The 25026-nt window shown below is 39.6% G+C and overlaps 1 protein-coding gene across 1 annotated transcript in view; it reads right to left on the reverse strand.

Annotated features, from left to right (window-relative positions):
* The window catches only part of LOC139743157 (uncharacterized), a 129991-nt gene that overhangs the window by 22646 nt on the left and 82319 nt on the right, over positions 1-25026 (reverse strand). Inside the window, exons 5-7 of the mRNA XM_071653666.1 lie at positions 4272-4379; positions 3278-3433; positions 601-2430 (exon numbers count right to left, since the gene is read on the reverse strand). Coding sequence (XP_071509767.1) covers positions 601-2430; positions 3278-3433; positions 4272-4379 — 2094 coding nt within the window. The remainder of the gene's footprint in view (positions 1-600; positions 2431-3277; positions 3434-4271; positions 4380-25026) is intronic.

Raw genomic sequence — 25026 nt, forward strand, 5'->3', positions numbered from 1 at the left:
TAATGTAAAAAACAAAAACAAGAACAAAAACAAAACAAAAACAAAAACACACACACAAGAAAAAGCAAGAACACAATCACTTACTTGACGAAATTCTGGTACAAATTAAAACATATTCCACAAGCATACTGTCACAAAATTAACATGAATACCTTTATACCAATTAATTTTGGCAGACGGAAACATTACTGGCATCTATCTCAGCCAAAATGCAAGTAACATTCTATTAACCTCTAACAGTCCTATAACTATGAAGACTCTAAGCGGTAAAAAAAAAGAGTGCAATGCTAGAAGCATGCCACCTGAATTTCACTTCTCCTACTTCCTCATCCCTCTTGGGAACTGCTCTATAATCACATAATGGTTAACATCTACATTGATCTGACCTGCGATTCACTAGTCCTTATTTTCAGAAGAAAGAATCTACCAGCTTACAAATTAAAAACTACAACTATACTGAAGTAGCTGTACTCTTTGATGACATAAAAAGATTCTTTTTACTTTTTTAGATGCACCCCATGAGCCAAACGATCTAATGCTACAGAGACAAATAATGATTTCTTGAACATGAAATAACAAGTGGACAAAATGAGACAGTACCTTCTATGTTGGCCATCACATCCCGTGGACTGGTTGGAGTGGGAGGGGCCTGCATGGATGACATATCAAAACCTTCCATTGAAGAGACACTAGTGATGGAGTGATCATCCAGGGAAGAGACGGTACTGTTGAATGAAATGTTACTGGTGTCGTTGGCTGACGAATCCAGGGAGGCACCGCGCTGGTGACCTGCGCCGGGAATTTTCCGGGGATGCGCCATCTTTGGCTTGATCATGTCGACACTCTGCTGCCGGAGGTGGCCGCCAGCGCCGACGCCAGCAACTGACCCGCCTTGATCCTGGACGCCCATCTGGGGCTTTTGTCCAGCTGGAGCACCATTTGTATTGTTGCTGGCGCTGGAATCGGCCTTGACGCCACCATCCAGCAGCTGCTGCAGTCTATTCTCCAGACTAGGTCCCCCTTCGTTTCCGGGGCTTTGATAGCTAGCCGGGCGTCCCTGGGAGGTCTGCTTGGGTGCTTGACCCCGCTGATTCTGCTTGCTCCGGGACTCCAGTGTATTGGCACGCACACCGGCAACAAGACCAGTTCTATTGTGATTTGTAGTGTTTGCATAGGTTGTGACAGGCTGCTGCTCATTGGTCCTTTGAGCAGGGTTCTCTGATGGCAGCTTGCCCAATCTATCTTGCCCACCAGGCAACGGTGGAGACTCCATCTGCTGGACGTGGTCCCTGTGTGGCTGCTGCTCCGCTGCCTTACCCTGCCGCGAAGCAGCCGTAGGTATGGACTGCACGGTGGCAAACCGTTGGTCGGTCACCATCTGCACCTTCCCCTGCACCACACCGTTACCGTGGGCCTGGTGAAGGTGGTGTGGCTGGTGAGGTTGCTGGTGCAGTTGCTGATGAGGTTGCTGGTGAGGCAGGGGATGCTGTTGGTGGTGTTGCTGCTGTTGACTAAACCTCTGCTGCTGCTGCCATATGTTCTGCTGTTGCTGCTGCTGCATCTGGTGCATTTGGTGCTGGTACTGCAACTGCTGCATTTGCTGTTTCTGCTGCAGGTACATTTGCTGCTGGGACATTTGCAACTTCTGCTGGTACATCTGCTGCTGTTGCAGGTGCATCTGGTGCACTTGCTGGGCCTGTTTTTGGTTTCTATGTGGTACTTGTTGCATTGGCACCTGTGGTGCTCCCTGAGGTGGTATAGAAGTCACTGGTTGCACATGTCGCCCACTGCTGCCAACATTCCCGTCACTTATCCCCGCTCCTGAACCCCTTCTGTCCGATCCCCTTCCGCTACCCCTCCCTGGCTGGTGAAATCCACCACTCTGCGAGTTCTTGCCGCGCCCACTCCCCTTTCTGCTGTGGTTGTACCCACTGGGGGGATTCCCTCCTCGCCCGCTCCCTCTTCCAGTTTGACTGAAACCCTGTTGAGGATGCTGCTGGTTGTAGCTGACCTGGTTGTCGCTGGGATGGCGGGGGACCTTCGACAGAGGCTCCCCGTCTCCCTCATGAGTCCTACCAGGGTGTCCTTGCATTACACCTGGACCCTGTGCAGATCTCTGATGCTGAACCATCCCCGGCATCATCCCCTTTCCTTGTGCCAACCGCACTTTCTGGAGCTCACTGGCCGGCGTCACCCCCGCCCTGAGAGATGGATTGATGTTCTCCTGGTTGGGGTCTGGATGAATCGGCCTTGACTGGGGCTGTCTGGGAGGAGGAAGCTCAGGCGGCTCGGGGCCAATGGTTGGCGGTGGAGGTCCAGACGGAAGGCAGGGCGGGGCACTTCGAGGGCCCTGGCTGAATAGGAAACCGAGTCTGTTGATAAGGGCCTCCGCTGCTTCTGCTGGTGCTGGGGGTGGTGTATTGTTGTCATCTGAATATTGAGAAAATATGAAAAATGTTAAGATGATGTCACAATCTCAATAGCACATCATGACAGCTGATTATCATTGGTGTTATCACTATGATCTAATTAACCTGGTCTTTTTTCCCAATGTATTGCAATCAATCACTTAACAGTGAAGACTATACAAAACAGCTCCATGGATCAATTTCCTTTGAATTTCTTAAAAGTACAGACAACAGCAAGATGGGGAACCATCACACTCCCTATCAACACTGCACTTGTAATGAAAATGTGAATGTACACAAACCTAGTTGACAGGGGGACTATGATAACATTTAGTCATCATAATCCTGCAGAAAGGCAACCACAATAAATGGATAAATTAAACATGCATGAATTACTATATCGAGGCACATGTCAGACGCCAAACAAATGGCATAGATTTACCTTGGACACATGCATGCAGCTTCTTTTATGGTTTAATATCATTATCAATCACAAGAAGACTTCTGAGTATATCTGCAGCATGCCTTCCTGAGTTATTTAACCCATAATGTGCCACAAGTGGTGCACTAGTACCAAGAGCAGAGTTGTTCTCTTGCACCTGTAGACAGGTAATGTTCAATTTATTCATATTCAGATTTCTGATGGAGAAACGAGTGTATTTTGACAATGCACCCCAATATGAACAAAACAATAGGCAACAGAACAACAGAATGACAAATGTAAATACACACTTGTACGCACGGTAACATGGGTCGATGACTTCAGCATCCAACTTCAGGCATATTTACACTAACATGGTACATTATGGGTTTAAGGGGGGGGGGAAGGGGGGGAGAGGGGAAGACACCATAGATGATCTCTGTCTCACCCTGACATGATTCACACACACTGACATTCTCGGGGATGTCTTCGTAGTCGGAGTCGGACCCCACGTTTGATGCGGAGCCGCTGGGAGGGGCCACTGGCGGTGGAGGGATGAAGAGTTTGGGCGGGCCACCATCGTACGACTTGCTCAGGGGAAGGTCTGGTGGTGCTAAAAGGAGAGAGAAAGGACATGGGGGGGGGAAGACGAGGGATGGAGAAGGAGAAGATAGACAGTGGATGAGGACAGAGATGGTACAGATGACAGAATGGGTGTTAGTCGGGTTGGTTACCATGGTGAAAAGAAGAAATGGGTTTGATGCAGCAAAGATAAGAATGCATCAGTCCACATACAGGGACAATTGTTGATTATAGATGTTTGTCACAAGGCAGGCATGTAATGTGTCCAGACACACATATATGTCATTAAATGATACAAATACCATGACACATAGTGGATACAGTAAAAATGTGATTAACATGATGGAGAGAGGATGACAATAAAGGTATGGAATAAAGGGGATGGTAAACAAAGGCAGATCAAAAGAACATTAATGAACACACATAAATTCCAATTAAAAAAAAAATGTACTGTACAATCACTGGGGCCTTTCAGGTGTATGCAAGGGGAACAATAACACTGAGAATTTATTTGCTCATTTTTTTTTTTTTAAAGGACATGTTTCTTTGAGAGCTTCTTGCCTTCCTCATGAATAATATGAACTGGAAGAAAGTTATAATCAAACATACAAAACTTCACTGACATCTAAGTACGTTATCCTGCTTCTTCCACAAACAAATTCCTTCCTGGTTCATTTTTTTAAAATTTCCTTTTATGCTAACAAATTATAAAATTTCATCAATTTGTGTTATACTACAAGTGGTTCTTTGTTACAAGTAAACAATTTTTATATGAAGGTCATCAATGGAATATATTACACTAATGCCTCCAGCGACACTTCGTGGCAGAGGCATACAAATTTACTTCACTGGGTACTCACCTGGTCTCTCTTGCTTTTGGATGGGATATGACGGGATCGGAGGAGAGTCAACCCGTGGTTCGTCGAAGAACTTTTTACTCCGCTGACTTTGTGGAACTGTAGAAGAATCTGAAAAGAAAAATATAGACAGACAAAATGCTGGCTTGTTAATATTCTCTTCCATGATAGGATTTTGGGTGCATTTGAAATATCTATACCCATAGAGCGCATAGGGACATTATCACTTTGTGTTATGCACTATATAAGAACTGTCAATTATTATTATTATTGTTATTATTATTATTATTATTATTATTATTATTATTATTATTATTATTATTATTATTATTATTATTATTATTATCATTATTATAGATGTTTATGTTGTGATACTGACGTTTTCATTGCATGATAAATCAAAATATACCCCCCTGGGCCCCATGCTCTCAGTCACACAAAAACTTAGCAGACTATATAACATAGTCTTCAATATGAGCTATCTCTACCAACAGAGCAGAAATGAACCCCTAAAAACTACAAACATGTAATCAAACAATAGTACAAGATGATGAAAGTGTTTTTCAGGATTTTGACGCTTTACAGATATTCTTCAGTTTCAAGATGATAACTATGGCAAACAATTTCTCGTGTGCATTCTGGAAAATTATATACCATCCACCCCCCCCCCAAAAAAAAAAGAGGGAAATCTCTCTCTCTCTCTCTCTACACATATAATATACATAGTATATATAGTCTATATGAAAAAACATATTGAGAGAAAAAAGAAAAAGAAAGAGAAAGAGAAAAAGAGAGAGTAAGATAGAAATATATAGATTGAAAGGGAGAAAATGAGAGGGAAGAGAGAAAAGCAATAACAATGTGGTTGTACTGCACCATTTCAAACCAAGTTGCCACAGTTGTGTTGTGGTGAGTTTTGAAATTGACAATATAAACCACAGCATTACACTGTCAGATTACAACTTCCTGTCTTTTTTTTTAATGAAGCAATAAGGTGCCCAATTTAGCATAATTCCACTGAGGCTGTTTGGATTGACACCAGGGCTGCAAAAAAGTGTATTATGTAAAGTGATGACAATCCATTTGTATTGTGTCTATCCTGCGTTTGGAATTGATTCAAAGAAATGTATTCAAAGAAATGTGAACAATTGTACACATTTCCGACCTCAGCTACAACGTGATAAATCTCTGAGTAAATATCCCATTTCCTGTGAGTAGGTACAGGACGGAGAGTCCATTACATTAACATTGATGCATCCACTATATACACATTGATAGAAATTATAAGAAATATGTATGAGATGTATGATATTATCATATGTATGACATTATCAAATATGACATTATTCTACATCTTGGTCTATCTACACATTTACATGTACTGTGACATTCCTTCTTCACTCATTTAACTTGCTCAAATTGAGACAAATCTGTTTTGTACATACATTCCATGGCACTGTCTCGCCATCTAGACTTAATATTCAGCATCTGATTGATATCCCAAGGTATCCGCTGTAATTAACTATGGGACAACAAATCCCCTGTACTGAATGACATAATTTGCATATTGACCCAATACAAATCGTGAACATCATTTATCTCCGATTGCCAACGTAATTTGCGTGCCGTTGCGTGTCCTTCGGTACGCCAGAGATTGTCCATTCAACCTGTTTGCACGTGCCCGTAATGGATTTTCACAATTGCCCTCGTTTCCTCCGCAAGTCTGGAGCCGCACGGCTCTACTCTCAATGCCTCTTTGATGGAGGCAATCTTTGCTGACCTAAATAGCTACCTTCTTCAATATTCCCTTGTCGATCTGAAGCAGGAGGCACACGCAGTTCTGTCATCATCCCATTCCTTCTCCTCCTCTCTTCCTGTTTTCTGCATCATGTACATCTCTCCTCCTCCTCCTCCTCCTCTCCATTCTTTTCTCCTCTTTTCTGTTTCTTCTATCTCTCTTCTCCTTTCTCTCTAGTATCTCTCTCCCTGTTTCCCTGCGTCTTTCTGTGTTTCTCTGTTTCTTCTTACAAGTACTGTAAAGCATGAAATTTTGCGGCATGAAATTTTCGCGAATTGCAGCTGACAGCCTTTTTCGAGGCACGAAATATTTTGCAAATTGCAACTGGCGTTCAATGCATACGATGTAGTCAAGAACTTTTGTGTGCATTTTAATTTCGTGAATCTTGGCTCTCGCAAAATTCGCTTAATTAAAATGCAAGCGAACATTTCTGGTTTAACCGTATATCTGTCTCCTACCTGTGGGTAAGTCTACTACTATTAAACATTGCTTTCCCGGGCACATATACAGTACATGCATCCGATGCACAATGCACATGAACCTGCAGAAGAAACAGTTGTGCTTCCACTGGAACAATAGCGAGATGACCGCAGCAGTATTCTGCGCAAAACATTTGACCACAATCATACACACCTGAACACACTATGCTACAAGTAAAGCTCCTACATTGTACTATGTCGATCATACAAAATAAACATGTTCTGTCATGATAACCCCAACAATGGAAGCAAAACAAATGGGAGGTCCAACTGAATACTGAAAATATACACACTGTAATACTAGAGTGAAAATAAGATAACTATGCAAGAGTCAGTTAACACTCCTGTTGTAATAGTGGACCAGATTCAATGATGAACAGAGGACATAGTTGTTTAACGATAAAATGAACAACTTTAATCCACTATCACAAACTAGCGTCATGTAATGACTGCTGCTCTGACCGTATCACTCAAATATAGAATACATAGAATATGCGTACACTTGTGATAAATGTAGTGCGCTCATATAACACAACATCCCCCTCCTTCTGAAAAGATACAATGACGAATATTTTTAAACTGCACTTGTACATATGGAAACATTCACATTGATCTTCCAAGTATTATAAATGTGAATCTCTGACACAAAATGCTGAAAAATGGAGGAAGCTTGTTTGAGATTTGCATAGATACGTTGAATTACAATCAGGCAGGCAAATGAAATCTATTCTACTTGAAACAGCTGGTCTCACAAATGCAATGTACCAGAAATTCTTTTTATCAGTATAAGTTTTTACATTTCTCATATATACTGAACAAATCTCGACATATCTGGTATCGAAAGATAAGACGAATAAAACCATAACGTTATTCAAACTCATTGTCACAAAATGCATGCAGTTTAACGTACACCAGCATATTTACAAATAATTTCACGTATATCTTCGTGATATCTTTAATTGTATAAGACAGGAACAATTACATTCATATGGAATGTGTATATAATATATGTAATAGAAACAGAATGATTTAGCATTTGAGTTTGTACTCAGATTATCATCAACACAGGAAATAATTTATATATGCTTGTATGTTTGTTGTTTTTTTTTAACATTCAGTTGAGATTAACTTTTGTATGTGAAATTAGTGAACAGCTACATCATAGTTTCAATACACAAATGTGATTAACAGTAATACACAGATATAGCATGCAACAAACATTTTGATAAATGTAGCATATGTCGTAGTTGTTATGGTTCCTGACTTAAATTTCAAATATTGTCTTGTGAAATAAAATGATGTGTTTCACTTGGTTACACAAATGTGCTGTAAATAAATCAACACTAAACATAATGAATGAACATATTATTTACACTGACAATGCTGCTAGTTCATCTTCCAGCATTGCATTACTCTTGGTACCGCGATGGGGGTCTGACTTCACGTCCATATCGCGTTATGTACCGGGTAGAGACTGATTTCCTATCAGATTGTCTTTGTCTTCTGTCTGGATGTTGTCTCCTTTCCTCACTCCTGTCGTCGTCTTCGAAGTGAACCCGTTTTGGAACTATTGGCTTCGTTCCTGTTGGCATCTCTCTCAGGTGAGATCTATTTCTCCTCAAGATGCTACCGTTAGGAGTTGCTACTTCGTAGGATCTTGGTTCCTGACGTACTTTGCTCACTTCGGCAGGAAGCCAAGTGTTGTCTTTGGGATTCAGAACTCTCACTTTCTGTCCGACGTGCAGAGGTGGTAAATTTCTACCTCCATGCAAGTCGTGATTGTGTTTCATGTTCTCCTGTCTCTGAAACAACAAATCAGGCGTAGACGATTGTCTGGTCAGGTGGTGACTTGGAAGTGTTGTCCTGATTGGTCTTCCAAAGAGTAATTCAGCAGGTGATGGTAGGTTGGAGTCGATTGGTGTGGCACGAAAATGTAGTAGTGCTGTCTGGATGTCTTGTCCAGTTCTGGTACACTTTGTCATGATTCCTTTCACAGTTTGTACCATGCGTTCAGCGAGTCCGTTGGATCTTGGATATCGCGGAGACGATGTAATGTGATCAATTGACCATTTCTCACACATCTCTTGGAATGGTCTTCCAACGAATTGTGGACCATTGTCTGATATCAGAGTTGCTGGTGGTCCGAAAAGACTGAAGATACCACTCAGTATGTTTGCGACTGCCGCACTGGATGTATCCGTCAACTTGCGAACGATTGGATACTTTGAATGGTAGTCGGTCACCAACAGGTATTCTTCCTTGTTGAAAGTAAACAAGTCAGTTCCAAGCTTCGTCCACGGCGAAGTTGGTATGTCGTGAGGTTGCAAGGGTTCTCTTTGTTGCTTGACCTGATTTTCTTGGCAGGCGTAGCAATTCTTTGAGATTTGCTCAATGTCTTTATTGATGTTCGGCCAATACACGGTTTCCCTTGCTAGTCTGCGGGTACGTTCAATACCTTGATGACCCTGATGAAGTTGATTCAGGATGTCTTGTCTGAGGTCTGTGGGAATGATGACTTGATTGCCTTTGAAAAGTACACCATCTGATACTCCGATTTCATCGCGGTATGGCCAAAATGTTCTGACCTCTCTAGGTACTTCCTTGATTGTGTCTGGCCAACCATTCATGACGATTTGCCACAGAGCTCGCAAGGTCGGATCTCTCGACGTCTCTTGTTGCAGCTCATTTCTCTTCTTTTGTCCAAAGAAGATAAGGTCAATCTGTGATATGTCGATTTCCTCACAGATCTCTTCCACATTGACATCAAGGGGAACGTCTTGATTCTTGCTTGGATTAGGCATTCTGCTCAAAGCATCTGATATGATCATCGATTTGCCTGGCTTGTACTTGACATCATAGTCATAGCCTTGAATTTTGATGAGAAGTCTCTGCAAACGTGGTGGCGCACATCTCAGTGGGGCAATTCCACGGTAACTGACGTTACACGTAAGGATTTTCATGAAATTGTTTACCTTGTAGTTTTGTGAATGAAAGCACCTTGGGCTTGCAATTAGCATTGATGAATAAGTTCATGAGAATGAAGAAATAGGTGGAAAGTTTTATCTCAAACTGCATTTCTTATCACATAGCAAGTGAAAATGTGTCGGTAACTGACGTTACGGAAAAAAGACATGGAAAATTATGGTGTAGATGTAAATGGAAATATCTCATGTCCCTGACTTTTAGCCTTTATGTGTTTAATATGGCAATACACCTAGGTTCTTAGGAACAGGTGTGCAAAATAATGTGCACTTTAGTTGTCTCCTTTTACCACCATGCCAATTTTAGTGAAGGCATGACGGTAACTGACGTTACGTAACTGACGTTACGCTTACATTTGCCATAGGGTTTACACATGCAAAATCATGATTGGGAATAGCTATGTGATATTTCATAATTCTGACCATTCAGAATGATTTGGTTGATATGGAGCCATATCTTGGTTCATCAGTCATAAATACACAATGAAATGAAACAGTAGTCCATTTTCTTTGTGTTCTATGAAAACTTAAAGGTAAACATGTCAGTAACTGACGTTACGTAACTGACGTTACACATACTTTGCCGTGGGGTTTACAGAGAACTAATTTATTTAACAGGTTATTATACTGCTGCAATGTACCAGTGACAATCCCAGGCAACTACAGCAACAAATTAAAACAAAATCTAAAGACACAAATAATATTGGGTGGGCCCCCTTCCCCCCCATGCCATAGCACAGTTGGGCAAAAATAATGTAAATGCACAAGAGGATATTTCTTGACATTTGTCTGAAGATTTAATTTTTTCTTCAACATTTATGATTACACAGAGCCATTAATAGATTAAGCAGTTCCAAGTATAAATATATTGACATGACTAAGGGCTTTTTTGTTTGTTTGTTTGTTTGTTTGTTTGTTTTTTAATGAACAGGAAAGTTTTTATCTACATAGAGTGCTCCACCCATAACACCTTGTAGTACTACACAAAACATGGATATTTTTGTGCTTGAAAAAAATATCAAAATATCTTCCAGGTCATGGGGAAAAAAACATGTATCAACTCATGAATATGCATAGATATGTATGAAATCTATTGTGATATATTTCTCCTTCTTTTCTTTATTTTACTCCTGATGATCTCCATCATCAATTGATTTAAATGAAAAGTGTCGCACTTCTAATATTTCTCTGTGAAGAAGAAAAATAAATGCTTTTTTGGTCAAAAGAGCATTATTGTTTTATTCCTAGCTTGAAGTAATTTAACTGTTTTTCTTTTCCTTTTCATTGATATATCATGGCTTGCAAATACATTCGAGATACCAAGAAATCGGACTTTGCAACGAAAGAATACTAAAATCAATATAAAAAACTCTTCCTGTTCATACAACTAGTTATCATGTGTTGTATTACAAAATGTCCCTGCATGAATAGAATAAAGTTATCAACAAATACACACTGTATGAACAATTTTTTTTAAAAACCCTATAGAATCCTCTCTCACTTTGAGCAACATCAGTGTTAAGTTTCAAACAATAATGAGTACATGCCTTACGTACCATAATACAAGATCAGCCATGTTAACTACACCACACATTTAATTGCAAGAGAAGAAATATCTGTTTGTGCATTTGCCTTGAGGTAGAAACTTGACTAAGCTTCCTGAAAAAAAAAATGCCAGCAAAAGCAAACATTGGTGAAGATTGTTAAACTGTTGGTATACAGCTGTGCAGAAGTTTGTTTGGTTTTTTTTTATAGAAAATGTGGTTAACATGCAATCATGTCACTGATTAGGCCTACAAACTTTGGGAGCTTTATCATCCCGTAGGACTCGGAATGTACTAATTTGAGTGCATATACTGCATGTGGCAAACTAAACTTCCAGATGATTTAACCTTAAACTTGTGCTGAATCAAAAATCGAAAGCTCAAGCCCCCCTTCCCCCCCCCCAAAAAAAAAGATAATCATGGTAAATGAATAAATAAATGAATTTAGAAATTAAAAAAAAAAAATATCCATGGACATACCATGGTAATGACATCATTTCCTATGAAAGGGATTGCTGCTCTCTGTTGTAAGTTGACTTCCCAGATGTATTGAAATGGCCAAAAGTAAAAAAAATTGCCTCAGTTATAATTACTGTCATGGTAACTGACGTTACATACTCGTGTATGACGTTTCGGTAACTGACGTTACACATCTTGTAGTGTTCATTTTGACTCTCCAGTATGCCAAGTATCCTTATTTCTGGTATTAAAATAAAGGCATATGGGCATACATTAGAAATCCCAAGTTACATCATACAGCTCACTTCCTTTGATGAATAAACTTAAAAATTCCTTGTTTTTGGTAACTGACGTTACATCCATCATTATCAAAGTAATTAACAGTTTTTATCAAATTCTTTAAAGCTACCAGCTTTTTTTTCTATCGTGTGGTAAAAGACTTCTCTGGTAACTGCATACATATGAAAGATTGTTGTTTAGAGTACTAATAAAGTGGATATACAGAGAGTAAGTTATGCGACAATACACTCTTTTCACCATTGAGCTATAGGCATATTTGGGCAGCCATTTTGAAAATCAAAATGGCCACTTTTATCGAAAAACATAATGATTCTTAAAACTTCAACTCAAGTACTGTCTGATAATGTATGGTGTTTGAAACAAATATCATTTTGAATTTTTGGCACCTGTGTCCTAGTTACCGTGGAATTGCCCAGTGGCTTTCTGGTGATCATCTCTAAGGGTTTGTGATCAGTTTGGACAGTGAACTGGTTTCCGAACAGGTATGTGTGGAAACGTTGTATTCCAAACACGAGGGCTAGCGTTTCTCTCTCTATGTTGGAGTAGTTAGCTTGTGACGATGAGAGAGACTTTGAAGCAAATGCGACAGGTTTGCCTTCTTGCATCAAACAAGCTCCTAGGCCTTTTGATGATGCGTCGACTTCTAGGATCGTTGTCTTCCTTGGATCATAGTACTGCAAACAAGATTCTGCAGAGATCGCTTTCTTGAGTTCGTTGAAGGCATGTTGATGATCGTCTTGCCATGTGAATGGCACATCTCGCTTCAGTAGTTCACGTAAGGGTGATGCCTTTTCAGAGAAGTTGGCGATGTGTGGAGCAAGATAGTTAAGAAGACCAAGGCACTTCTGTAGATCTTCTTTGTCTTGAGGTGTTGGCATGGCATGAATGTCTTCGATCTTCTGTGGATCAGGGCGGATGCCATCTCTGGTATATACAGAGCCGAAGAAGTTGATGCTGTCAGTTTTGATGATACACTTCTTACTGTTGAAGACAAGTCCTTCTCTTTGGGCAACTTCCATCAGTCTGTGGAGGTTTTTGTCATGCTCTGCCTCGGTACGTCCAACAACTGCAATATCATCAGCGATACAGATGCATCCATCTACTTGACCAACGATACGGTCCATGTGTTGCTGGAACAAGTCTTGGCTGACAGAAAGTCCGAAAGGTAGGCGTGTGTAGCAGTATCTGCCAAATGGAGTACGAAAAGTTGTCAGCTCCTGGGATTCTTTGGATAGGTGAACAGACCAATATCCGGATTTCGCGTCGAGCTTAGAGAAATACCTTGCTCCGGAGAAAGCTGGGTTGACCTCTTCAAGAGTCGGAATCTTGTGGGGACATCGTTTGAGATTCTGGTTTAATCTCCTGGGATCTAGGCATACTCTCAAGGATCCATCTTTCTTGAGAACTGTAGTAATCGAACTGCACCAGTCGGTGTGATGGTCGATTTGTCTGATGATGCCTTGCTTCTCCATTGAGTCAAGCTCAGCCTTGAGTTTGTCTTTGATGTGGACGCTGCACTTTCTTGGAGCATCAATGGTGGGAACAGCTCCTTCTTTGACATGTAGTGTTGCTTCTCCACGAAAGTTACCAATACGATCAAACTGTTGCGGATAGAGCACTTGCAGGCCCTTGACAGATTTCAACGGAGACGGTCTGTTAGGTGGACTACGACTCTGAGGGTGCATCTCATGGATTGTTACCACGTGTAACTCACTGCACATAGGTAGTCCAATTATCACTGGTCCTGAGACATCGACCACGTAGAAAAGTTGATCTCTCCACTCGGAGTCTTTGTACTTGCACGTGATCTGAAGGGTGCCCAAACAATGTATCGGGGAACCGTTGTATGCGGTAAGACGTGCTGAAGTCGGGTGTACAACTGCTTGCCACCTGCTTCCATACATGGCCTTGATTGTCCGTAGAGGGAGTGTATTTCCACTCGCTCCGGTATCGACCTTTGCATGTAAGATGTGTTGTCCACGTTTGCTGGGACAGATAATTCCAATCTTCACGAATGCTTCTTTCTGATGCACAGAATCGATAGATGCATCTAGGTCGTTTCCCAGTACGATAGTGTTAAATTCCTCAAAATCTTCCTGGCTTTCTCCTTTTGGCTCTTTGGAGAATTCGGCTACATTTTGTTTGGTTGGCTGCCTGGTGGGTGTCTTCTGTCTTCGTGGTGAAAAACTGCGGTTATCACCTTGGCGTCCTCTGCTTGGACTTCGTCCTCGAAGCACTTTTCTGTGTTTTGTCTTTCTGCAGCATTTAGCCCAGTGTCCTTTGGAACCACAGGCTTTGCAAATGTCTCTGTAGGCTGGACACTTTCGTGGTGGATGATTCAAATTACAGTTACCACACTTCTTGCGTCTATCTTGGTTATGTGATAGAGCATCTACGTTGCTTGCGGAGGAGTCGATCGAACGAAGACACTGTTTGCCTACGGCTATGGCTTCATATTTCCTGCCTTCATCAAGGAGGTTTGCTATCTTGTAGCCTTTGGGTTGGTCTAGAAGATCTTTCTGGAACGCCTCGATAGGTGTAGACGCAATGACTAGCTCTGTCACGCGTTCTGAGAGCTCATTTTCGGTAAAGTCACATTCTTTGGCTTTACTCCGGCATCTATTTACAAATTCGTCGATAGTTTCATTTGCGTGTTGACGATATCGCATCAGCTCCAGTCTGTGGATGCGAAAATTTAGCTTGACTTTCAGCTGACCTTCAAGAGTAGACCACAACATTGCAGGTTTTTCTTGATCCTCACTGGATAAACCGGATGCGTTAATTCTACGCAAACCTTCATTTCCTACTGCAATTTTGATTTTGATTGCTTGCTTCTTTGGGTCTTGGACATCGTTGTCTTGGAAGCATAACTCCATGCGTTGTTTGAATAACTTGAATTCTTCCGGCACATCAGCACTATTCCAATTCATTTCTGGATACTTTGCCATCGTGCGTTTTGATTTAGATTGAGTTGGAGATACAAATGATACAATGCTTGATATCAACGTCACACTGTGCAAACTTACGGCTGAATGGTTACAGATATAGTTTACAAAGTAAACAAATCAATAATAGTTTGCAAACACAGAAATATGTGACACAAAATCACTACTGATATACATGTATCAATAGTGTACACTCTCCAAAATACATCGAAACATGTCTAGATGTCAAGATTACCACAGTAATACACAGATGCATATGAATATGTCAAAACATTCATGTACACAAATAACGAATGTATGTAATTGTCCACACGCAAGTGTTCAAATGTCTGAGATAGTTTATTGAATTGTACTTATTCTCATCTCTTTTATCTGGTTGCATATGGATTCAATCTCAGTCTGGATCGTGCCGTGTCTTGATTGTCCGTCCTCGCAACGTTGTAGCTTGCAGGGTAGATGAACTGCGATAACGGGAAACTGCGTATGCTCTGTCAGAAATATCCTTCCGCTGAGTGATGCGTCCCGGTAGAAGCAATGATGTCGCAATACACGTTGCTATGCCGATAAGATAAACACATTTCTGGCCAGTCCAGGATAATACGCGTCTATCTGCGTCTTCTATTGTTATGTCAACAATGGATGTCAATGGATACGGTGCGCTCAGGTAATGCGAACTTGGTCTATTGTTACGTCAACAATGGAAGTCCTTGAATGAAACGCTCGGGTATTGCGCGTACTTGGATACGGTGCGCGTCGATAATGCTTGTTTACAGAACTGCAACTGTCCAATGTGGCGAATGTCAGTAATTCGTGTGACGAAAATGTTCTGACAACATTTCGTACGAGCTACACAGCTATATCTAACGATGTAGAAACGAATATAGAATGCTCTGCAAAGCGTTCATCAATCCGATGATATGTATTCGTATCGTTATTTGTTGATGAGCAGCATGGATGATAAAATAATCGGTGTATTCATGCACAGTGTTACTCACAAGACGAGTCGTTCAGCTAGTCCATGCACGTATCTGCAGTAGACGTAGACGTGTTGTGCGCAGTGTCCTCTCGGGCGGTTTCAGCACAAGTCACTCATGATGAATTTCCCTAAGAAAACTTTAGTTCCGTGCTGATTTGGCATAAATCCGTGTCGCCACCGCTGCCACCATGTTGTAATAGTGGACCAGATTCAATGATGAACAGAGGACATAGTTGTTTAACGATAAAATGAACAACTTTAATCCACTATCACAAACTAGCGTCATGTAATGACTGCTGCTCTGACCGTATCACTCAAATATAGAATACATAGAATATGCGTACACTTGTGATAAATGTAGTGCGCTCATATAACACAACAACTCCCTCCCCTGAACATACATTCTATTCCAATTGGTTGCATGGCAATGTTATAAACATACAAAAGACCACAAGAGAGAATTTGGAAATTGGCAGAACGGTGGCCATTACACCATGAAGAGCATATTGACAGGGCACACACAGATTTTGCAGTATAGGACTGTGAGAACTCTTGCATTGTAGGTATCTGCAATATCATACCAGACTGGCTTGTGAAGCTACAGGGTAGTGTAATATTGCTAGGGCAGGCCCAAAAGGTAAGGCTACTGACCACAACGACCTATACTGCAGATGGAGAATAGCCAACAAAAAAAAGACACAATATTCTTAATATGAAGAGAATATGTGGAAAAAAGAAGAAGTAAAAATTACATTCCTACAGAAACCTGATTAAAACTTTAGATAAAGAAACTCTGTAAAATCTTTAAAAATATAATTCAATGTGTTATCCAAATTCATAAATAATGAATAAATACCTAGAGGTACAAATTGTAGCTGCAGAACATCAAGGGTGATTTATATCAACATCTTTTGCTACAACTTTACATTCTCACACTTTGAACAACAACACTGCACGTATTTTGTGGGAGTGTCCGTCTGCTATTTCAAATGCTTTTCCAGCACATGACTTTGGGCGCAATTTAACGATACATTTCATCACACCAACTCATCCCTGCGTACATATTTTGGTGAGCAACTGCTACGCATGGCTTCGTACAGGCTTAGCCCCAGGGAGTTGAATTATTTCTTGCGGGGAGCCACAACGTTTTTGATGGAAATTTAATGGGTGAACCTTCCATCTGCAATGATCCCCAAATTAGGATATTGGATGCTGTTTGTGCAGTCCCCCCCCCCCCAAAAAAAAAAGAAAGAAAAGAAAAGAAAAATGACTTGAACCAGGAGCAAATATCAAACACCTTGAAGTAGCACCTATGGTGCGATATTTCAGCAGCATCACTCACGGAAAACAGATGCATGTGGGACTATATCAAGGTCATGTAGGTATTCTTTTCTCTCTAGCTAATTCTTTCCCTTACACCTCATTTCCTGCAATAGCACTAACGAGGAGCTGATCGAGAAGAGCGTAATTGTTTGTTTCACGTGAAAGCCTTTGATGGGTGTTGGTGCTGTCTGGGGAGAACTACATACAATATTCATGGATCAAAATTGAATATTTGCAAGCAATAGGAAATGCAGACGTTCGCACATTTTTCACAAGCGATGACATAGCATTTCGATCACCAGAGCTTCTCTCTTTTCATAGATATTACAGCGAGCACATGAACAACATCTTATTCCGAAGCACATTTCACAAGATCATCATATTGAGATCATCATCAGATCATATTGTAAAGTGTTTTTTTTCTCCCATTCCTCATATATTGACAAGACATCTAAAAGAATATGTACAGATTAAACATTGGACTAGAAAATGTTTTAAAGACCAGTCTTTTAGAGTAAAAATCCCCTGCACTTGTCAATTAGTTAATTGCAGTTAATACTAAAAGTCCCAAATACTATTAAATGTTACAGAGTAGTCATCAGCAAATATCATTATTCCATGTTTGTTATCATTTGTAGTCCCTGTCACAATCGGAGTATAGGAAATGGCAAAATAATCCCTCATCAACAAATTTTACTAATCTACCTCAGATAATTGATATTTTTACACTTTTCCTGGGATGTATTTTGTTTCATATTGCGATACAAAATAATCACACATGCTTTTGCTCATGTAATTTGTTCTGCTATTGTTTAAATGAAATCATATGGTGAATAATTCACATAAATGGGGTCTTGCTGACTGACTATGCAACATTTTTCAATATCAAACATTTGAAATTCGGCCGAATAGAATATGGCACCAGACCGTAGATATTTCCTGGTGATAGCAAATATAGTACACAGTCATGAATATAGAGCACACTACACATTAAAAAGCTGCTACAACATCAGAGTGACTGACATTTCGTTCATAAAACTGAAATTGGAATGACTGCATTCAGCTCTTGCGCTGGTTTGACAATCTCTATGTCTGCACTACTCTGAACGTGTTGTTTTTACGAGAGGCCAATGGCATTGTTGGAGCCGCACGACCCTGGACTTTAGTCAATATCAAACTAGCTTTAATATATCGGTCACCAAGAGCAGAGCAATGGGCATGGCATTTAATTGACTGTTGGCCAGTTTAAAGTAACTGGATGACTGACCATAGGTTTGCCGCACACGCATAAATGATTTAGAAACCCATATTGGATGCAGCCTAGCAACGGTCATCTTTAAGCACGGTTGACCATTAGTGAGACCAGTCGCAGCCACGTCAAAGAAGCAGAGGTTGGCATGACAGCTATATGACGTTTCAATTCCTGAAATTGACCTCTCATTTCTAACGCAGACCCGATATGTCCACCAGTGGTTATCACAAGTTATGACTGCTAGATATGTTCTCGTCTTTGGCCAATGCAACAACAAAATATTTTGCAGAAACCAATTTGAGGATATTTGTTATAACTTCTAAATTGCTGGAATTCATTTGATTCCAATGGTATAGTGATAATATAAAGTTTAATATCATTTTTTGTTTAGTTCAGTAAATATGTATTATATTGATTTATTGTATTTTGTTTAACTGTGTGGACACTTTGTATCTAATTTTTAAAATGCTTTATACAGATATTGGTAATATCATTATTATTATCCACATCATTAACTGATAAGATTCTACAGTAATACACATTGATTCATACCAATTTGATGAACTAATTGATTCAAAAGCAATATGAATCCAAATTGATTCAAACAAGAATTGTTTATCAACAACAACTAGCAGTGAAATACAATTGATAGAATGAAGCTCATTTATGTGTGTTAATGATGGCTAGCAGCCATAAATAAAGAATAAAATAATAAATATAGAATAAAATTAAACCTTTGCATCAATATTTCATAACAATCTGACTGACAAGCACTACATTATAAAGCCATTTACACCACAAGATTCCTGGCTTACACTCAATACATATCTGTCATCACAGCAAATCAGTTCACAAGTTTATCAACCATACGCAAACACCAAGGATAAGTTATCTCTACGTGCATCCACACTTGAATTTAACCCGTTGAGGACGGACTGATTTTGCTACAACACACATTTCCCATAGACACCTGCCCGAGTATACTTGGGACTCGTCCTCAACGGGTTAATAGCATGGTATACTATTACACACACGGTTATTTGTTGGGACCATACTCAGCGGCAATATACCATGCTAATAGATACTGCAGTATTGCATTTGGCACCATTATCATTCATGAAATACGATAGTATTGGCATAAAGCGCTGCACATGCCCATATCTTCTATGGGGAAGAGATAGAAAGTGCGTCAAGTTATGTGAGCGATAATACATCACTATTTCGTGACACGATTCACACTCCCATCTCGCATGTGTGTTTTCTGTGAAGACTGGATTACCATCTGGTACCATGTTATTTTGTGATGTATTCCATGGTATGTATCCAACTGCATTCATATTGTGAATTACTGGGCGAAATGCTGCAGTATTTCACCATCAATGTAAATGCACCTTCTGAGTATGTGTGTGTGTGTATGTGACACTTTGTAAAAGGAGATGGCTGTATCTCCTCAAAGGATTGTTTCAGCAGGTGTGACCTTTGCAGATTGTTTTGCCAAGAAAAGGTCAGAAAATTGTGATACAGGAATATAGGAGTACATGATGGATAGGTAGGCTTATAAATGAATCGCACCTTTAAAATGGATAAGGGGGGGGGGGGGATCCCATCATAGACTCCTGTATTAGGATAGTTGGCTAAATCAGTATAGAGATGAATATGAAAGGACTCATATATTTATACCAGTACAGACAGTCATACTGTTGTACAAACTTTAAATGAAATTTGTTGGCTACACAAAAGATACCTAAGATTTTATTCCTTTGTTTCCTTCTAATCACTAGCATCATTCATTTGGTGCATTGAGAAATACCAAGAAAATAATATAATATCATCAATCATTCTTTGGTGGTGGCTCTATGAACAATTACAAAAGCCTAGAAGATAATCTGGTGTGGTGATTACTGTCTCTTATTCAAAATCATGCACTCAACTCTGCATAGCAACAACTTTGTTTAAGCAATTTAGTTGCAGCTTTTCCCGGACAGAATTCCTGTTGGAATTTGGTTCAATTTTTGTTTTAAATGTTGTTATCTTCTACATCTATTTTTTGTAACAATTTCTGCACAAACATGTTTACTTGGCAGAAGAAACTTCTCAAACTTTAGTGTTACATTTTTGTGACTTATCTCAAATGAATGTCTCTGAAATATTGGATTATGTCACATATTCTCATCGTCATAACCTCACTACATCTGTATGAAAAAAAAAATGTTCAAGAACCAAGTTAACACATACACTATGATTCAATGTGATTCACACATAAGAAATCAATAAATATGAATTTGTGGATATTACACTCCACTATAGACCCGACTCCTCAACTCCTTATTGGAATCTAATCTAAAAGAAAAAAAAGGCCTACTGACTTCTTGTTTCACTCCTCTTGGAGGAAATGATCTGATTCAATAATTGAAATTCTACCAAATTAATCAGACAAACCCATATACTGTCTTATTTTCCTACCTTCTCTCTTATAGATGAATCCGACTTCAGAGCACTGTAACTTATGGCGGCCGTAACTGGGGGGCTTCCAAAGAAGAACAGAAGCACTTTCAATGGGCTATGAAATGAGCCAGGTGTGTTGCTATGTCAGTGCATAAACTATCTTTTGTTCAGCATACTTGAAGCCCCCAGTTAGAAATTACTAAAAAAAAAAAAACAGCACCCAAACCGAATGAGTCTATAGTGAGAAAATAATGTGTTTTGTTTTATTCTGAATTGCTTTGAATTTGGAATTTAAAAGGGTTGCGCAACAGATCTGTGATCTCACTATAGATGAGTGTGTGGATCAAGCTCACTGATTATTAAAGAACTCACATGATATCATCTCAATGGATTTCAAATGTTAATAATACCGTATTATTTTCCTTTTATATGCAAGAGAAACTGAAAGATCTTTCTTCGACGGCTCTCATGTGGGCATGTTATTACCATGAGTTGGAGGACATTGTAATGTGAAAAATGAGAATCTAGCTGCTCATGACCACAAGACGCCAAACACTTCACATTGCGATAGCAAACAGCCAGCTGTTTTATAAGAAGCAGGTCTAGATGGCTGAGACTGTTTCATCATATGATGATTCTACGCTACACATATAATTGAAGCTATCAATCTGCCTCAGGGGGGAAGAGAGCTATGTCGGAGAGTCTCTGACAGCGGCGTAAACACAGGGCCAGGCAATCATCGTGGAGCCTGTGACTTATCGATTTTTTGAGCCAAAAAAAAAATGAAAAGAAAAAAAAAAATGCGCCAACGAGTATGAGTAAGTCCCCACCGAACTTCATTAAGACTTCAACAAATGTTATATTGCGGGGCGTTTAACCCAGCGCCTGTCAAAATACTTCCTCGACTGAATATTCATATTGCGTTGTACTTTGCTACCATCACACCCCCTTATGAAGAAAGAAAAGTATCCTTGCATTCATAATATTTTTACGAATCAATAGACATTTGTTATTTACATGAAGTTCAATTATTCAAGAACGCAACTGTTTACTATTTAAAATGTGGGAAAATTGTAATTGAAATTGTAATTGTACATAAGTATATCAATATACACAGTATGTGTGTGATTGTTATGCATACAGTTTTTAAGGAAATGGATGGCAAATTATGACATAAAAATGTTGTTTATGGTTTATAATGATTATCAGTGGGAGATGCAGCAAAACTTATATTGTTTTTATGCATCATGGTCACCACAGATTTTGTATATATACCAGTATTATATCAATCTTTTTTTTTCTTCATAGAAAGACTCAGGTATGGAAATTAAGACTATTCGTCTCAAGGGAATCCTCCCTTGTATGCAGAATGATTGCCCCTAGTCAAACGTGATGGTACACGAAACTGGGCATCAACGGCATTTACCTTTCCTAACTACTCACAGGCCGAAACCGAGACTCTTAAATATTCATAGTATCCAAATCCGGAGAAGCAGCACCGCGTGACCCCACTGCAATTTGACCTCTGTGGGATTTGTCACAATTTCAACAATTCCTGAGGCCAGCTCTCCAAAGATGCGGTTGCTATGGAAACATCTCTCATAATTCCCCTCCCAGGAGATACGATTGCTGGAGGGGGGGGGGGGGGGCAGTGAGAGCAGGGAGCATACTGAGAAAGAGAGATTTCCCATACATGAGTGCATGGCTTCAGATCTAGCCATTAATAGGTAGGGACAAATGCCTTTTCTGACTCATTCCATTCAGTATGTTATGATACCAGGTAGGGACATATCATATACATGTATGAACACACACACACACACACACACACACACACGCACATACACACACACACATATCTATATTTCTGGGTAAACCATGCAACAATTCAAAACTAATGCTCCCAGAGATTGAGCAGTGTCTGACAAATGTTATATCACGCAACATCATACAGTAAATTGCATGCAAATGCAACAATTAGGCCATGTTGCCCTGCAAGCTCAGAAACCATACAAGAAATCTATTGAGACAGCACTCAGTTCTACATGTACATTCAAAATTGGTTGATGCACTTAAAAGCAGAGTGGTTGCAGGCAGTTGTACTCTGGTGGAAAGTTTACTCTCTTTTTCTATTCGTGACAGAGGGGAGTTATTCCATAGTACAAAGTACTTGACTGCATGCCTTTGTTATTAACCAACTGTGCAGGGATAGTTTATATTGCATGAGAGAGAGAGAGAATATTGAATACACAGAGCTGCATAGCCTACTCAGGCCACTGCGCAACATAATTCGCTAGCCACGCTGCCCAATCGCCCAGGATTGCCTGCATGGTGACCACTATACAAATGCAATACTCAAGACATAATTATTGGTTTTCTGATGTGGAGAATGAGATAGGCCTATTCTTCTACTACATTCATCACATATCCTGGGTTGTCGAGGAATTTCTCCCCCCCCCCATTACTTAAATATGAGTATATTAAAGGACAAGTTCACCTTCATAAACATAAGGATTGAGAAAATGCAACAATATTAGTAGAACACATCAGTGAAAGTTTGAGGAAAATTGGACAATCGATGCAAAAGTTATGAATTTTTAAAATTTTTGTGTTGGAACCGCTGGATGAGGAGACTACTACAGCTTGTGAGTCATATGCGTACAACAGTATAAAGAAAATATAAAAGAAAATTCAACATATTTTCACTTTTTTCGCATAATAAAAGAGCAATTGACTTGCCTCTTTCTAAAGGCAGGGGGAATAATATTACCCATAACATTTATCGGTAGCGAGTCAGGGGAATGTGTACTTTTTTCAAAAGATGGAATTTTGTGAAATTCTCTTTATATTTTCCTTATATTGTTGTACGCATGTGACATCTAAGTTATTCATACACTGCAGTAGTCTTCTCATCCAGCGGGTACTGCACAAAAACTTCAAAAATTCATAACTTTTGAACGGATTGTCTGATTTTCCTCAAACTTTCACTGATGTGTTCTACTAATATTGTTGCATTTTCTCAATCCTTATGTTTATGAAGGTGAACTTGTCCTTTAAATATGAGTATATTAAGAGTGGAATACACATTTGCATAGTTCCTTCTGCTATACAGGAGCATGTTTTTTTCTTATTGGCACTGTGAGTTCCAGATTATCTCACACACAAGAAACAATGGATTATGGCATATTCATTTACTTCAATAGACAATAATTGCAATGAAAGTAATGTGGTAAACCTCTTCTATGACCCATGTAATAAATCTTAAATCTTATCTTACAAACTATCATTCTTAGTTTGATCTGATCCTATTAATCTACTAGCTTTGCTTGTCTAATCCATTCATGCACTATGCAGGTGACAATCACACAAAATTTCAGAAGAAAATCTGCTTGATGAATATGTGACTCAACTCATCATCCACTATTAAATCAAGTATCATATGCTGCAATTTCATATTTTCTCCCGTTGATCAACATGTTTGTAATTGTAACAATATTGATTTCCTCACGTATTACATTTGCAAAAGTTAAGGTAATAGAAATATACCATAATACAACATATACTCATACATATGGAGGATTGCTAGGCTCTGTAAAAACCCACATATATATAGTTCATGAGGAAAAAAATATCTACAATGGTCTTGAACCAGACTATTCTTCCCTCCCATCTTTACCATCTGGCACAAAGTAGGGGTGGGGGGTGGTGAGGAATAGAGCTGAGGACAGATTTTGATGAGTGAAAATGAAGAAATATGGCAACGATATGACAGATAGGACCCCAATCACCCCTGACAGGGCTAAACAGAGTCGCCAACTTTTTCCCCCAGATTGTGCCAGCAGACGAACTAATATGACAAATCACTAATAAGAGCGCCGCAGCATGGTTTTTGCTTCTTTTTGAGCCAATTTTCAATGAAATGGGGATGACAAATCCTGCCGATTTAATATGACTCAGAAACAAGACATGCTATGCAATGTACTTCACATTTTGTCCTCCTCAGCTCTTTAATAGCTCAAACATGATTTGCATCCCTCATGGGCTCTAGCCATTTTTATTTGGCATTTAAGTACTTATTACAATTCAAAGTATACAAAACATAAGACACAAACATATATGCAACACAAACATTCATTTTCTTGATGTTTTGTGTGTACAATAGGCTCTTAGAAGGTTATCAATGAAATCTATTTGTGATGGCTGACTTTTGCTCTACTTTTCTTTGCCTGTCCTGATGAGTTCAGTGTGCTACCCTT

This window comes from Diadema antillarum, unplaced genomic scaffold (assembly GCF_040938485.1).
Source record: "Diadema antillarum isolate AM-2024a unplaced genomic scaffold, OU_Dant_1.0 seq00001052_RagTag, whole genome shotgun sequence".
Classification (NCBI taxonomy): Eukaryota; Metazoa; Echinodermata; class Echinoidea; order Diadematoida; family Diadematidae; genus Diadema; species Diadema antillarum.